At 41.9% G+C, this 17944-nt stretch overlaps 2 protein-coding genes across 2 annotated transcripts in view; one reads left to right on the top strand and one right to left on the bottom strand.

Annotated features, from left to right (window-relative positions):
• The window catches only part of WNK1 (WNK lysine deficient protein kinase 1), a 134174-nt gene extending 118847 nt beyond the window's left edge, over positions 1-15327 (bottom strand). Inside the window, 1 exon segment of the mRNA XM_036866518.1 lies at positions 14225-15327. Within this exon segment, the coding sequence (XP_036722413.1) occupies positions 14225-14989 (765 nt within the window). The 5' untranslated portion in view covers positions 14990-15327.
• Positions 15270-15962, top strand: LOC118901981 (myosin IC heavy chain-like). The gene has a single exon (XM_036865820.1). It carries the CDS (start codon positions 15270-15272, stop codon positions 15960-15962), a length of 693 nt encoding a protein of 230 aa, XP_036721715.1.
• Positions 15963-17944: the final 1982 nt, after the last annotated feature.

A 17944-nucleotide genomic window follows, 5' to 3' on the forward strand; every position in this document is an offset into this window, starting at 1 on the left:
TAAATAAATAAATAAATATTAAAAAAAAAAAAAGAAAAAACACCAAATTTCTATGTTCAGCAACAGCAAAAGAATTATGGTTTGCAAAGGGTGCTAATGAAAGAAACCACAAAAAGGAAGGTGCTAAGATATCTTTTAAAAGGAAGTAGTAAACTTAATTTACTGCAGCATCAGCTCTCTTACAACATTTTATTTTAACAGAATAGTCTAGGTCAGTGGTGGCCAACAGAAACATAATGTGAACCACACACGCAATTTTAAATTTTCAGGCAGCCACATTAAAAAATGTAAAAAGAAACAGATGAAAATAATAATATATTTATTTACCCAATACATCCAAACATTATCATTTTAACATGTACAATTTTTTAATTGGAATATTTTAACTTTAAAAAAAATACTAAGTCTTCAAAATCCAATGTGTCTTTTTTATACACAGTGTGTCTTAATCTGGATGCTAAATTTTCATCAGAAAAAACTTAGAAAACACTAATTATGAATACTTTTGATACTAAGATTCATAGAAGTTATCTGTATTTATAGCAAATTCATGGCAGTTCATGTCACCTGTTTTCCTGTAAGGCTTAAAAAGAAAAAAGAAAAAAGCTGCATCATATCCCCAAAAGCAGCAACAGACAGAATGTAAAAGGACAGAAAATAAATTAATTTTAAAAGAGTACTGCTGCCAAGATATAGAGAACAAATGTATGGACACCAAGGGGGGAAAGTGGTGGGGGTGGCGGTGGGATGAACTGGGAGATTGGAATTGACATGTATACACTAATATGTATAAAATAGATGACTAATAAGAACCTGCTGTATAAAAAATAAATAAAATAAAATTCAAAAATTAAAAAAAAAAAAAAAAATTACTGCCGCCAGAGAAGATGTGAGAGGGAGAAGGGATGGTAGCCCCACTGCAGTGAGAAGGGTGCCTGAGGGACACCAGTCCAGAGGAGCTAAGAGAATGGCTACTCTGAACTGTTTGTACTCTCAACACCCTGACACCAATGGCATGGTGTTTCTCATGCCACCAACAAATTTTCAGCTCTCTGGTCCCCAACTGGGTGTCCTACGGATTCAATTCATTTCTGACACTAACCACCTGGAGTAAGCATGGACTCCGCAGATTAAGGGCTCAGTCCTACAACAGTGTCTCCACTTCAGATGCTTGCAAGTCCCAGGTTGCCACCTATACTTCTGACCAATGAACAATAAATCCGGGGTTTCCATGACCCCCTCCTCAGGTTTGACAACTTGCCAGAGTGGCTCAAAGAACTCAGGAACAGCCAAATGGAAGAGATGCATAGGGCAAGGTATAGGAGGAGGAGGGCCACAGAGCTTCCATGCCCTCCCTCTCTGGTGTACCCGCTCCTAGCACCTTGAAGTGCTCATGAACCCAGAAGCTCTCTAACCCCTGTTGATTAGGGGTTTTTATGGAGGTTTTACTACATATGCTTGGTTGAGTAAACCACTGGCCATCAGCGAGCAGCTCAATCTCCAGCGCTTCTTCCCCTCCTCCCACAGAGGTGGAGGTGGGAATAATGCTGAAAGCTACAACCCTCTAATCATGGCAGGGTCTTTCTGGTGACCAGCCCCTACCCTGAAGCCATCTAAGGGCCAGCCAGTCAAGAGTCACCTCATTAGAGCAAAAGATACTCCCATCCCTCTGGAACTTCCAAGGCATTTAGGAGCTCTGTCAGGAATCAGGGGTAAAAATCACATAAATTATTTCTAGATTATGCCAATTCATACATACATTTAGGATAATGAGAAGCAAGTCTGTCACTCTCAGAGAAGTGGGGTGTACATATATGGAAAAGGGGGAAAGCTAGAATGAACTCTGTGTTGAATGAGCATTAGAGATATCAACGTGAACTCATGGTTTTCAATAGATACAGATGTATACACACACACAGAGGCAAAAACACATGCATACACATAAATATTTCCTAACTCTTCACTAGAAGAGTCTGGAAACGGCGATGCCCCAGGGGCCTTGTGCACACTTGACCCCCAGATCTCATTTTCTGAATTCTGTTCTACCATAAAAGGAACCAGCCTCCTTGGAGAAATGGCTGGTCCACTGCTGGGATGCAGAAAGAGGAAGAAGAACCTGGAATATCTTGTACAAAAAATAAGATTATTATCAAAAAATGATTAAGATCATGTTAATTAAAAGGACACAGGAAGCAGCTTCTGGCCAGATGTGGGACAACTGCTATGTTTGAAAGTATTTCACAGTAAAAAGTTTTTTAAAAAGTATTACTATATCTGTCCATCATGTGAAGAGGGAAAAAATTATATTGTGTAACATTTAGTTAAGTACTGGTTGTTAAAGAAGTCATCTTTAGTCACTGTAGAGGGTAAGGATGATAGATGTTTAAAATATTAAACTAATAAGGTATTCAAACCAAGTGAATACTCAGTAAGATCTATGAAAACCTGTAAGGGTGGTATTTATGGGAAGTATAGCAGTTTCACTTCTGTCCTTGTAAGAGGAATGGAAAACAGTCAAGAGTCTCAGCACAGAAATCAAAGCTATGCTTTAGCCATAAGATGCTCACCAGCAAAATATCACTAACCCTCCCCTCTCCACTTATGTCCAAGAAAAAAAAAATCTGTAGAGACAAAAACTACTGGTACAAATGCAACACAGACAGTTTGTTCACGAAAAGTAAAATCTAAACTAGCACCTCTATGTAGTAGAGTGCTTGGTTAGGCAGAACCAATATTTAAATTGAGAGTCTAATATTTAAAAATTGCTGGTGGTTTGTGTTTTTTTTTTGTCCAGGCAAAAAAGAGCAATGTACATTGGAGTCGTCATCTTTTTTCTGGAAGAACCACTTGAGTGGACCTTCTCAGTTTGTAACTGAAGCAAATTCTCTGGACCAAGAGAAAGGGTACACAGCAGACTCTATTCTGACTTGATAAAAGCTATCCCTATGAATAATATTAAATAGTCCTGAAATAAGATAAAGTGTGTAGAAAGTATGCAAAAAAAGGCCAGAAAGTGTTCTGGTAAGCAACTAAGACTCCAAGGCGTTCCCTTTTAAGTTTACTGTTATTAGAAATTATCCGACTGACTTAAATGGCCCTGAATGAGGTCCACTGGCAGCAAAGTTTCCCCCATGTTATACATACACAATGACGCAACTTACCTTGAAATAAAGGAGAATGAAAATCTAACCCTATGCCTGGGGATGAAAGAGGGAGGGGCGATTTGCACAGTGTGTAGCTGAAGCTGAAAACCCTTAGAGGCCCAGCTACTCTAACCACAACAGTAATATTCTGTAAATCTGTCATATTTTGAGGTGACATCTTGTGTGCCCCAAGTATGGTTACCCCTGGTGTAACGGTATAGGATTGTCTGACTTCAAAGAACCATTTTAGCCTAAAGAATATCCAGGAATCCAGGCCTATGGGATGATATGCTTATTATTCTGTGCTGGTGGGTAGGTATATAAGCAAATACCACTAATGCACTTTAAGAGTATTACCAAACTTAATACAAAGTCTTGCTACTTGGAGAAGAAAACTTCACTTACCTGGAAATCTTACTGGAGATGAGGTAACATCTTATTTCCATAACAATGCTGAATAAATTAAACGTTCCAGAGGATTTCAAAACATAATTATGTAAGTTATACAAGATTTCTATTTGGAGTTCATAGAAACACGAGAGCCAAATACTTCTCAATAGTATATATAAAATGTCAAAGTAAACAGTGAAGAGACGGAAAAAAAAGAGGTAAGATTAAAAAAAAAAATCAGGGGAAAAAAGTCAATTCATACTGTCAGTATCAAGAACTAAAGCTACAAACTATAACCTCAATCTCCAAAGTAAATAAAACTAAGTCCTATGGAAATTATATAATAGCAATTAACATGTTGATCTATTCATTGTAGATCCAATATCCTTAAGTCTGCTTTCCTGGTGAGTAAAAGGTAGCCTTGATACAATTTTAGGAACTTATAAGTCTAATTAATTATTACTAACAGTGTAAAACTTGAAAATGAGCAATCTGTATCCAAAGAAGTCATCTAAAGACCACTGACCAAAATCTGTACTACTAACACTATAACCTTTCAATTTGTCTCTATTAGGTAGAAATTTGATACACATAGAACACTAGAAATAATATTCCTTCTCCTTAAAGATTTAAGTCTAAAAAGAACATTCTAGGGACCTCCCTGGTGGTCCGGTGGTTAAGACTTCACGCTTCCACTGCAGGGGGCGCAGGTTCCATCCCTGGTCGGGGAACTAGGATCCCGCATGTTGAGCGGCCAAATAAATAAATAAAATTAATAAAAATAAATAAACAGAACGTTCTATATCATAACCAATGTAAATAGCATCTAAAAAACCTTGGACACACCAAGAAGTTAATAAAACAAACACGCCATCTCCCTCCTTATAGCATCTATATATGTACACTGGCTAAAAGGCCACTGAAGTGGAGAGTTATTTCATGAACTCAAAGTATAAAAGGTACATGTTGCTCAACGACAAATTATAATTGCTAAACAGAGCAAAAGGACTTAGAATTCCACTAGAACTCAAACTTCTTCCTGGTTTAACTGAAGTATTTTGCAGTGGAAAAAACAAGGACTCAGATAGCCCATGTGATCTTAAACAAGTTGTTAAACCTGAGTTAGCTTCCTCAAATATAAAAGTAAGAACATATCTGCCTTGTACCGTTGTTGTGAGAATAACAAAAAATATGATATGGTCATAGCACTGTGCCTGTCACAATAAAAAAAAAAGGCCTATTAGGTAGGTATTAGTAATTATTAATACTTTTCAGATTAATTAGCAAGGAACACTCTTCAAAAAGACAAGGGCTAGGGCTTCCCTGGTGGCGCAGTGGTTAAGAATCCGCCTGCCATTGCAGGGGACATGGGTTCAAGCCCTGGTCCAGGAAGATCCCACATGCCGTGGAGCAACTAAGCCTGTGCGCCACAACTACTGAGCCTGCGCGCCACAACTACTGAAGCCTGCGAGCTACAACTACTGAAGCCTGCACGCCTAGAGACTGTGCTCCGCAACAAGAGAAGCCACTGCAATGAGAAGTCCGCACACCGCAACGAAGAGTAGTCCCCGCTCGCCTCAACTAGATAAAGCCCGCGTGCAGCAACGAAGACCCAACGCAGCCAAAAATAATAAATAAATAAAATAAACAAATTTTTTAAAAAAAGACAAGGGCTAAAGAAAGTATATGCAGTTATTTAGGCTTTTTGTTGTAAAAAAGTCCATTTTGACCACATCCTAGAAACAGTATAATAATTAAGAATCTTTCTCGTAATGGAGTTTCATTTGAGATCTGTTTCCTCAAGTGACACACAAAGACGGTCATTTTAGATGCTGCACTAATAAAGTATGTATCACAGGACTAACACGCAAAGGTAGCATTAATGCCAGGAGAGAAACAAACTGTTTAAGAATCAGCACGCACATCACTCCCAACGACTGAGCATTCTGGAAACTAGTTGATAAATGGCATATGAAGTATGAAAACTCTTTAGATTGAATTTAACCATTCATAAAGAATAACCAAAACTAAAACAGTAACTGGCTTAGAATAGACTCTTACGATAGATACTGAGGCAGAGAAAGCAGACAAAATATTATATTTCAATGCTTCAACTTTTTAAACCTTTCCTTGATCATCTATCCATGTCATCCTTGATCACGCCTTCTACTTACCCAATCTTTCTTGCCCCATATTTGTTCAAACTTGTCTAAAGAAATGGCCTACTATTTTTATCTCTACTTCTTAACCTCCCTCCGCCACTCTTTGAACCCACTGCAAAGTTTCCACTCTTCTGAAACTGTTAAGATCACCAAATATCTGGAGCAAATGTGACATAATGTTAATTTTTGTTAATTCTGCATGTATATGTGAGTTTGTGATAACATCGTTTGTATATCTTTTCCAAAAAAGGAAGTACTATTTTATTAATAGAGAGAGGATACATTTTTTAAAAATATTTAACACTTCAGTTATAAAAGCACCACACTATATGTTCTTTGTGGTGTGACTTATATCTCAATAAAGCTATTTCTTTTCTAAAGCACAACTTAACACACGATCTAGTTACAGCACATTCCAACAGAACCTTCTGCCATGATGGAAATGTTCTATATGCGCCATCCAGTATGGTAGCCACACATGGCTTCTGACCACTTGAAATGTGGCCAGTACAACTGAAGGATTAAGTTTAAATTTTTTATTTCATTTTAATTAATTTAAATTTAAATAGCCACCTAAGGCTTTATAGATAGAGAACTTTATTGGACAGTGACCAGCCCAGAAATCTAGGATATTAGCATAGACTTATACATCTACTTATGTGCTCCTCCCTTATGCAACCTCCCCTCTCATGTAGGTAATCTTGAATGTTGTTGGTTAATGACTTAATAGCCAAATGCAATAAACAACTTCAACTGCCTAATCTCTACACTTTTTTTCTATGCCTTCTAACATCCATTATCCACAACTACTACTATGCAAATTGGACTTCTCTGCTATATTCCTTCCTGGAATTTTATTCCCCTGATATTACCATTCTCCTAGTGTTCTACTTAGCCTAACCCCTGGGCTCCTTTTTCCTTTGCCCACCCATCAGTTATTCCTATTTTGCCCTAGGCCCATTATTCTCCCCTGTCTCTTCCTCTACTTCTCTCTTCATATATATCCTCTCCTTAGATGATTCCATTTACTTCCATTATTTCAGCTATGACTAATATAAACAGCCTCTGTTTCTACCTCAGACCCATTCTTTGAGCTTCATGAATGTATCCAACAGTCTGGCTGAACTTCCTGGAGGTTTCACAAGTATCTCAAAGTCAACATGTCAAACTGAATACATCTTCATACCCCTTCCTCTCTCAAAAAAACAAAACTCCTATTCTTTCTTATTCCCTCCCTCAGTTGACAGAACCATCATCTATCCCCACCCATCCTCTTACCCATGCTTCATTTTTCCTCCAAACTCCACTTAATCACACTAAACTCTGCATATTTTATCTACTAAATATTTAAAGATTCCAATCCTCTATTACTGTCCTAGTTCAGGCCCTAGAAATCTCTTACCCATACATAAAACTAAACTCTACATATCCCTTGTACTCCTTAAATCCATCCTCCACAATTACTACTATGCAAATCTGCCAAGTAACTTCTCTGCTTAAAATTCTCTCCACCACCTACAGCTGAGCATTTGTGTGGGAAGGGTGTGAGGACAGTTGGAAAACCATGTAAATATGATAATGTCTAGGAACTCTTCAACATGTTAAAGAGATAATGTGTTGTATTTCCCAAACTTACCTTAATCCACAATGATCTACCAGTCCAAGTAAAAAGGATATCCACAAAGAGATGAATACAGTCGTCCACCAGGGACTGGTTCCAGGGATGCTCCCCAACCCCCACCCCATGGATACCGAAATCCACGGACATTCAAGTCTCTTCTATAAAACAGTGCTGTATTTGCATATAACTTATACACATCCTCCTGTATACTTTAAATCATCTCTAGATTATTTATAATACCTAACACAATGTGAATACTAATATAAATAGTTGTAAACACGATGTAAGTGCTATGCACACAGTTGCTACAAGTGCAGCAAATTCAACTTTTGCTTTTTGGAACTTCCTGGCATTTCTTTTTCCTGATTATTTTCTATCTACAGTTGGCTGAATCTGTGGATGCGGAACCTGCAGATATGGAGGGCAACTGCATATCATGTTATTTAGCTCAAAACTATTAGCCATGAAGATGATTCTATCATTATCCCAAACAACCTGTTTACTTCTATCGACTAATAGAGAAAATGTGTACATCAATAATGATATGATTCACTAATTCACCTCACCTCTGTTTGGTTTATATATTAGTGTTTGATTAACACAAGACCATTCACCATGTACATAATGACCAAAACACAGATCATCTGGGACTGAGAAACTGAATCCTGCCTGCACGAAAGGCATCTACAGAAACAGTGATTTTACTTAACTAACCTGAATATGACGACTATACCAAGTAGATTTCCAAACATTTTCTTAAATTATTCTTAAAGTCTTAAATTTCTTAAGATTTCTTAAATTCCAGGGAAAACTGTATTTGCTTGTGATGACAAACAGCTTATCTGATGATTCTTTTCTAAAAATCATTAAGCACATTAATGTAGCACAGCACATTTAATATGTCAATCTTGCAATGCCAAGACTCAAGTCACAACATCAAAAACTAAATTCTTAATGAACGCCCACCTGAAAAATCTAAATTAATACAAATTAAGGTGGACATTATACAATCAATTAAGTCAACCACAAAACCAAGCAAATACTAAAGTTTCTCCTCTTCTGTGGAACATATCAATAACCAATCTTTTTAAAGCTACACACAAAATAAAGCCTGCCACCTGTCAAAGGCATAATTCTCTTCCAAATAAAAACACTCTTAAGAAAAGCTTCTGGCAATTTCTCTTCACTCTGAAAAACTACTCCCCTTCTTCTTAAGATTTAATAAAATCCCTAAACTGACAGAACAAAAAGCTCCTAAAACCCAACTTTAACTAAGAAGTTTAAAATAATTAATTTGTAACAAGTGATAACTTAGAGCCTTCAAAATGGATTTTTTTAAAAGCATCATCGTTTACATTTTTCAAAGTACCTTCACATAGTATTTCAGTTGCTTCTCAGCAATCCTGTGAAGTCAGTAAGACATGTCACTAATAATTCAGTGTTACAGATTAAGTTAATTACTCAGGGTCAGGTAATTGGGTAACAAAGTTTTCTGCCTTTGAGTTGGTTTCCGTTATACAGTGTTGTATTATACCAGAGTCAATCTCCAAATACAAGATTAGAGAATCTGCTGTGGACCAATGAAAGGCAAGGAATATGGATGAAACAACCCCGAGATCTACAACTATTTCTAACTTAATAACATAAAAAATGTAATATTTATCAAAGTATATTGAGCATCTATCGATACTTGTATCTTCAAAAAGCCCAAAGACTAGTGGAGTAGACAAAGAATGTAAATGATTTTTAATCAATGTGAAGAAAACTATAAGAATGATCCCAAGAGGAAAGATCCTAGTAAATTCAGGAAGCTAGTAATTCAGAAAGGCTGCCATTTGGGAAGGTGACAGGTCATGAAATTAGAAAGTTAGGCAGAGGACAGCTAAAGCTAAGGAATTTGAAAACACTGATGACACCATGTTCAACTCCAACATTTCTCCGATAAGTATGGTAGCCAAATTAAGAGTTCTGCTACATTTTTCAAGCATAAATGTAAACAAATCAAAATTTTCATCAGTACCCTCAAAAAGATAGCCTAAAAAAGATGCTGCATCATCACAGTTAATATTTATGTGCCAGGCTCTGTCCTAAATGTTTTTTATATATACTAATTCATTTAATCATCACAATTGTAAAATAAGTGCTCTTATTACATTCCATTTTACAGATAAAAAACTAGCACAGAAGTTTACCCAAGGTTACACAATCATTAGCTGAGCCAGGATCTGAATTGAAAGTCAGGCATTTTAAGTTCTTAATCACTGTGTTACACTGCAGAAAAATAGTGCCTTCTCCAAATTCAGGTCATGCTAAGTCTCACCTATTCCTGCACACTTGATTGACTTTTTTTTAACACGGGACGAAACAAAATGCAAGATGCTAACAATAAGTAAATATAAAGAACTGGTAGAGCAAAACCTGATAACTAATTATAGTGAATTTTTCCCTGGTATATGAACATTTTCAGAAATTTTAATTTGAACATAACCACTCTTGCTGTTTTTACAGCTTTATCTAAAAAATTTAGAAGTTACCAGAAAACACAAATAACAGGTTTAAGATGATTTCTGAAAATGAGAGCCCCGTTTTAGTTGAACGTTTCCACAGGGATTAACTAGGATGACTTTCAAATGACCAGGATCTTGCACTAGCATCCAAATGTCAAAGAGTGAACTGAGTCACCAGGCAACAAAAGATTCCCAATTTGTTTTACACAAAAACAATCTCTTGGGCATCCCTGGTGGCGCAGTGGCTAAGAATCTGCCTGCCAATGCAGGGGACACGGGTTCAAGCCCTGGTCTGGGAAGATCCCACATGCCACAGAGCAGCTAAGCCCGTGTGCCACAACTGCTGAGCCTGCGCTCTAGAGCCCATGAGCCACAACTACTGAGCCTGTGCTCCAGAGCCCATGAACCACAACTACTGAGCCTGTGAGCCACAACTACTGAAGCCCAGGTGCCTACAGCCCGTGCTCTGCAACAAGAGAAGCCACCACACCACAACAAAGAGCAGCCCCCATCACTGCAACCAAAGCCCGTGTGTAGCAATGAAAACCCAACGCAGCCATAAATCAATCAATCTATATTTAAAAAATGGTCATCAAAAAAAAATCTTAAAAAAAAAAACCAAAAAAACCCTCTCTTTCCAAGTTCTTACGCTAGAAACAACTGTGATACTAAAGGTAAATAAGAGAAAAGGAAAACATTTAAGTCCTTAAGACTAAGTAAGAACTAACTATATCATTTAAAAAAAAAAAAATCAACCTAAACGTAATTCTTTTTCCTGTGCCATGAAGTTACTTCTTAAGGCAATAAATCTACATATATTTTAAATTAAATCTTACCTACCCAAAATTACCCTGTCCTTAATTCTATTCTGTCCTGTTTAGAAGGGACAACGGATTACTTCGAACAAGTCACCAATCATTCTTTAATTTGCATAGCAGCTACCCTTGAGTTACCTGAATCCTGCCCATACTCCAACAAATCAGTGACTCGGGGAATTTAAAAACAAACAAGAAAAACTCCAAAGACTATTCCCTGAAATTTAGTTCCTGAAACTAAAAGTTACTGCAGGTTCCTAAAAACAAGAAATGTGGCACAAATTTTAAAAATACAGGTAAGAAAAATCCTCAATATTCAAATGGGAAGATACAGTTCAATGAATTATTTTAAGAACTATAGCAAAAAAATGTTATGGTTTCTTAACCACAGAACCACATCCAATTTCTGCAGCACTGATAAACTTTTCATAAAACGTTAATATCATATACTCATGATGAGACATGAGCTTTAACTTGCGAAAAGCCAGAGAAAAGTAGACAGTATTTTGGAGCTTAATCAAAATTTATGATTTGACCTCTCCTTTCAGGTAGGTCTGGAAACAATCTCATCAATATTATCAAGTGAACTCAGTATTTAGAAGTAGCATGGGGAGAAAAGTGCTTAGAGTAAAACAACCATTCTTGAATCTCCATGTTTTCTTCAAGCAAACTATGCTATGCTTCTTTAAAACAAAAAACAAAAAAGAACCCTCCCTAAAAAAGCAATGTAAATTCTGCAAAGTCCAGCAATAACATTTTCTGACCAAGCCAACATAGAAGTAAAATTAAAGCACAGCCTACCTAATAAAACCAGGTAAAGAAATTTTCATCTTAAAAGATCTGTTATCTCTTAAAATCCTGTGGTATCAAAGTATTACCTATATATTATTTATTAAGAGTCAATATTTGTTTTACTAAGTAACTATGCATATTGTGACTCTAAAAATAAGCTTGATGTAAACAAATTTGACTTATATACCACACTCACCCATTCTCCACCCCAAAAAGCCTATTTATTTCTCCATTTGAAGTGATAAAATCAACACCCAAATCAGAAGTCTGGAATTTCCCATGGTTACAGGATAGGATTTCTCCAAAAATCTGACAGTAACTTCCACGCCAAAACAGAACTGCTTCATTTGAGATTTACTAATTAACCATCTACTGCACTACAAATGCTTTAACATTTCTCAAATTATTAGATCCTAACCAGTTTAATTTCCGTTCTTTATCAACCCAAGCAAGTCATTTACCTGCTGCATGACTTCAGGTTCTTTATTTATCAAATAAGCAGCTGGGAAGAATAACCTAAGATGTCTTCCAGTTTTAATACACAAGATTTTTAACTCAACAACTGAACACAATATTTCTCCAGTCCTCCTACAGAAAAATATGCATATTAATAAATATACATTTAGTGAAAAAAGCTTTCCTTTTTTCCCAGTGATTTAGTAATCCCTTGGCTTGTCCTTCAGTTTATATCCAAAGACAAAAACCCAAACACTAACCTACTGAATAGGTTATTAGGCAAAAGTTCTGCCCAAAAAATCATAAACACTGTCCAACTACTGCTATAAAGGATCCTGGAGCTAAGATAATCACATTTTAAAAACCAAAAAGAAAAACTGTAGAAGTACAGTCAAATGACATGTATGGAAGGTTCCAAACCAGGGTACCACTCAATGAACTAGGATTCATTTGGTTCTCCAGCCAAACCCTGAACTAACATAAAAATAATATGGCAATATTATTGTAATATATGTAAAGATAGCAGATATTCTTTTGTTTAACCATGACCATGCCTAGGTAGAGAACAAAAATCAAAAAAGTCAACAGTTCCAGGAAAAACTGAGAAGCTTAGACAAAATTCTTATTCTGACATTAGACAAATTGAGGGTTTTTTCCCCACTGTATCATTAGTTTCAGGATAATAAACTATCAGAAAATTCCAAGTGACAAAAAAGGAAAACACACACATTACATCCATAAAGTGCTCAACATTTACTTGGGTCTAGTCTTAAGAGAGTAAGATAACTAATTAAGGAAAAAAAAAAAAACTGTTAAAAAAGCACCTATTCAAATATGAAACTACAGAAGAATAAAATCCAGGACCAGTAGCAATAAGCACCCGAGGTACAAAAAAGAAACAGGTGTCTGCCTGTAAACCAAAAGAAATCAGACCTAAGTTTTTGAGTATGACTGACCAACCAGAATAAAGTTATAGTTTCACAATTTATTTTAAAAAAAGGTCTGCTACCTTCCCAACTCTAAAACACTATAAAATTGAGTAGGTTTTATTTCACAGTGCCTTAGAAGTTCTATATCACTAACTATAAAACTTAAGAAATTACATTCCTAAAAAACCTGTCAGTTTTGAAGTTTACTTCCTTCCACATGTTAATTTCCCTTCACACTTGATATAGCCTTGGTCATTTGGAAGGTGACATTCAAACGGTTAAGTGTTAACATATTAGTTCATGGATAATAGATAAATTCCTAGATCATTCAGGTACTTTCATATCCTAATTCAGCTTGGTCCATTTTCTTGGCAAGAAGAATATGGATACTGGCATTTTTCATGTATAATGTAAGTGGCTTTTTCATTCAGTTCAACTCTGCTTCTTCCAATAACCTATGTATGTTCACTTCCCGGTGAGGACAACAGTCAATCAAGCTGCTACAGGTCAAGCAATAAGTAGCCCAAACCCAGCTATTTAAACCTAGAATATCCTTGTCAACCAGGATGACACACCATGAAAATCATTTCATTTACACCATGAAAATCTCCCAGAGAGGTGAAAAAGGAAGCTTTGTGACTCCTTTGTACTCCTGGGAAAGTTTGGCTTAAAAACTTTTTACAACAAAGTTAAAACAACGATAATGACATGACGACTCTCAAAGCACATATACAATTTTACATAAGCTCCTGTACTACCCACAGTATAGTGAATGGGCTGAAGACATACTAGTTTTAATTAACAACGTCATAAGGTTTATGCATCATTAGGTGAAACATTACCAAACACTTACTATATCTTTCTGGTCCCAAATTATCCAGAGAAGGAAGCCCTTCTTATAGTTTATTAGATGCCTGTGTGATCACCAACTAAGATATATCCAAAGGAAAGCCAGTCAGGAGGAACAAGGTCGTTCTTAATTTAAAAGGACAGCCTGATCTCAGGAACGGAAACACGCACCTAACACACAAGCAGCTCATCACTGCAGACCCCCTGAGGAGCACAAGGCAAGAAGACTGTACTTTCCTAACCCAAAAACTTCCCCACTGATTCCGTTTCCTGCCAGACGAGTAAAACAATGACGAATAGGCAATGCATTTGTATCAGGATGACTTTCATCACTCCTCCCTAGGAACAAATCTCTTTGGCTACCAATACTAACTCCTATCCTATCCAAACACCTAGGTGCATGCCCCAAATTCTGGTTTCTCTTCCAAAAGGTGGCCTCCCCCCTTTTCGGAGCAAACAATCAGAGAAAGACATGCAAAGGGCGAACTCGGGAAACTGGCCGAACCGAGCCAAATCGGGAATCCAAACCACCGAGAAATAAAGAAGTAGGTGGGGCATACCTGCAGTTCACACCAGGCGACCTCCACGGTGGTTTCGGTGTCCAGACCTTTGTAGACCGTCTTAAAGGAGCCCCTGCCGATCTCGATGTCAAACTTGAGAAAGCGGCCATCATTGGACATTCCCACGGCCTTGGTCTCCAGCTCTTCGATGTCATCCTGCTGCTGGCTCCGTTCCTCCTGGGGTTCCTTGGCGCTGCCGCCGCCGCTGCCACTTCTCGATGACGGGGGCTCCTCTTTGCTCCCCGCGTGGCCGGGCTGGGCAACCTGGCGGTCTCTGCCGGCGCTGCCCGGGGCCGAGGCAGCGGCTGGGCCCGCGGCGACCGGCTCCCCGGGGGCGGGGGCGGCGGCGGCGGCGGCGGGCGGCTGCTGGGCCACATGGGCGGCAGCGGGGGTCAGGGTCTCCTCGCGCTGGGGCTCCGGGGGGCTCCTCTGCGGGACCACAGCGGCCGCGCTCGTCTGGGGCAGTGCGAGGGGGAGGCCGGGCAGCTCCAGCGCCGTGGCGTTGGAGTCACAGATGACGCTGCGGCGGAAGAAGCGGTGCTCCGTGGTGGTGGTCGCGGCCGCACCCCGGCTGTCCTTGTCCATGGTGTGGCGGCGACGCCGGTACTCCTCCGTCCTGCCGGCTCCGGCGTCGGCCGCCGCGGCGCCCAGTTTCTCTCCCACTGAGGAGTCCGAACTGGAGCCATTCTTTGGGGGAGGCGCCGGCGGCGAGAGGAACAGGGAGCCCGGCGCGCTGCTCTGCTGGTCGGCGGCGCCGCCAGACATGGTGGGAGCGGGAGCGAGGCGGGCGGCTCGAATTCGCGGAAGAAGGGGGCCGGCCCGGGGCGGCGAGGCTGCGGGCCGACGGCCCCTCACTCGGCACTGACTCGGCGGCCCGAGCGGGAGGCGGGGCCGCGGGCCCGGTTGCGGCGGCCGCTGCGGCTCTCGAAGCGCGCTGGTCGGGGGCGGCGGCGGGGCGGAGGCACGGGGGCTGGCGCCTCACGGGCCGCAGCCATCGTGCGGCAAGCGGCTGCCGGGCGGGCTGGAGCGGCGGGGGCGCGCGGTCATGGGGGCGGCGCGGCGGCCCGCACAGAGTCCAGACGGAGGCGGCCCGGCTGCCCGCCGCCGCCGCGGCCCGGGGCGGGCTGGGCCCTGGGGCGGTGGCGCGCGCGGACCCCCAAGCGGCGGCGGCTCGGCGCGGAGGCAGGGGAGGCCGCGCCGGGGCTCGCGGCCAGGCGGGCGGCCGCTCCTCCTCCCCGCCCTGCTGGACGGCCTCACAGGCCGCCCATCGCCCGACGCGAGGGGCCGACGCGCGACGCGGAGGAGCTGCCCCCCGCCCCGGGCCTCGCCGCCCGCCCCGGGCCGGGCGGACCCCGTCCTCTCTGGGCCGGGGCCGGGGGCTGACGGAGGGAGGGCTGGCGTGGGAGGGCCCGAGCCTGCTGCTCCTCCGGGCCGAGGAGGGCCGGGAGAAGAAGGGCAGTCACCCGGTTGGGCACCTTCTGTCACGAAGACGGGTGCAGAGACGCCGCGGGAGAAACGCGCCGTCCGCGGGCGAAACTCGGCGCTAAATGGCGCCGGGCGTCTGAAGCCTCCACACAGCCCGCTCGGGCCCCGCCCCCCGCTGCCCGGGGCGCCCCACCCCCACCCCGCTCGCGGGGCTCTCGCGCAGGCGTGCCCGCCCCGAGGCCCACTGGGACTTGTAGTTGGCGCCTTGAGGAATGAACGGGACAGAGGAGGAAGGCGCCTACGACTCCCGTGATGCCCTGCGGTGGCTTAGGCTGATGCCTGACGGGAGCTGTAGTTCTCTCTGAAACCGCCCCTTCTGGAAGGCGGATGGGAGCGTCACCGTGAGTCGCTAAGCCCCATCCTTCAGTGGGCGCTAGCTAGGAAAATCATGACTTAGGCATTAATTGTGGAAGGAGGGGAGGCAGAAGAAAAGGAGAGGGAGGCAGAACAAGGGGAGAGACTCCCACCATGCTGTGCTGAGGGGAGAGCGAGCTCTTGGGGTTGCCATGGATGGAAAAAGAGCTGCTGTTCCTGTTTAATGCGGAGCGGCGTTGGTGCCGCGAGCGGGGCGTGGGCGGAGAGCCGGGGGAGCTGGACCCCTTTTCTGGGGCGACAGACTTTGTGCATAACATTGATTGGATAGGTGGGGGAACCTCCCTTCCATGGCACTTAAGGCCGCATCCTCGGCTGCAGCCCAGGACAGATATTCTGACTCTCAAGAGACGGGCCGCCCCACTGCAGTCAAGGGTCACAGCGAACTCCGCCCGGAAAAAGCGCGCAGCGCGCGCGGGAGGGGGCGGATTCAAGAAGAGACGGGGTCTAACGTATCTTTGCGGCTTTTACCACAAACTTGAGAGAGCCGAGTTGACTCGGATGAAACTTAATGTCCGCCTGTGTTTGTGTTTGCTTGGTGCTTAGTAAAACAGCATCCAGCTTCCTCTAGAGGTGCCTGCATGTACCCGTGTGATTGACACCACGGCTTTGGACGTGCGGCTTTCTCGAAAGCATCCTTGGGCTCCCGGGACCTTTGCTCCTCGCAGCCACTCAAGATGGTGCAGGTGATGAGCACCAGGGGGCGCCCGACGGAGGAGGAAGCCAAACCCAGATGGCGGTTGAAAGTCTAGCCCAACGGTAGGAGCGGGAAGCGCTGAAACGTGCGCAACCGCGCCGAGCGCGCGCGCTGCGCTCCGGCTCCGGCCCCCGAGCCCTCTGGGCACCCGCTCCGGAGCGCAAGGCCCGCGCGGCCGCACAGGGAGGACAGCGGTTGGAAGCAGCCGGACGGAAGATTCCTTAGCGCTTAGTTTCCTAGCAAATGCCCAAACGGGCTGCATGAGCTCCACTTGGAGAAGTTTGTCTTTACGATTAATAGCAATTCATCTGATACGTAGAATAGTTTATTTCTCAATTTTTTATCAAAAGCTACCCTTTGAGGTATACAAAAAAAGTTGCTTTAAAACCGATGGTTGTTAGGTTTTATGAAGGTGGAAGATTATGAACATTTTAAAATGCGAGTTTAGTAGGGGCCACTAGAGTCTTCAAATATTAGAGTTCCATTTTTTAAAGAATATCCCCTTCACTCATTTGCTATGGTAACGGCAAATATCATTATGGTATATGTATTAAGTGGTTTGTCTCAACCGTAAACTCGGTGCAAAGCAAGGGGAGAAATGTCTTCAAAGTACATTTGTATGGTACTTCTTGAGGCAGCTTCTTAGAACTTGCACAACTGTTGCTTTACTAGGAAAAGTAGTCTACTTTAAAACATGAGACAACTAATTATAAATTGATGAGTTAAAGGGAGATCAGTAAATCACAATGTTCTTGTTTTGGCACCATAAAAAAAATGAGGATATTTCTGTGTGAATGGTCATTAAAAGCCTTTATTACTACCTGGCCCTGCTTACTGGGCCATGAACCTTTGGCCACACTGCATTGGACACAAGTCCCATGACAACCACCATGCCCTACTGACATGTTATTTCAGCAGGGAACAACTAAATTCATTGTAAATAATTTAATTGTTGACTTAAAACTAGGCTTGCCCATGTGACAGCTTTTCCTACTTGTGTTATGTTAGCTTCACCAGGAAAACAGGTACAATGTTAGATTTAAAGCTTAAACTGTTTATGTGAATATTTTACTACGGACACTTATTTGTTCAGCTCCCTTTTCAACACTTACCCACTTTCAGTCAGCATGGTATTTTCTAATACTCATTACTATTATATCCCTAAT

Source organism: Balaenoptera musculus, chromosome 10 (assembly GCF_009873245.2).
Source record: "Balaenoptera musculus isolate JJ_BM4_2016_0621 chromosome 10, mBalMus1.pri.v3, whole genome shotgun sequence".
NCBI classification, from domain to species: domain Eukaryota; kingdom Metazoa; phylum Chordata; class Mammalia; order Artiodactyla; family Balaenopteridae; genus Balaenoptera; species Balaenoptera musculus.

Coding starts and splice junctions, on each gene's coding strand:
- LOC118901981 (XM_036865820.1), top strand. CDS start 15,270: ATGGGGGCGGCGCGGCGGCCCGCACAGAGTCCAGACGGAGGCGGCCCG.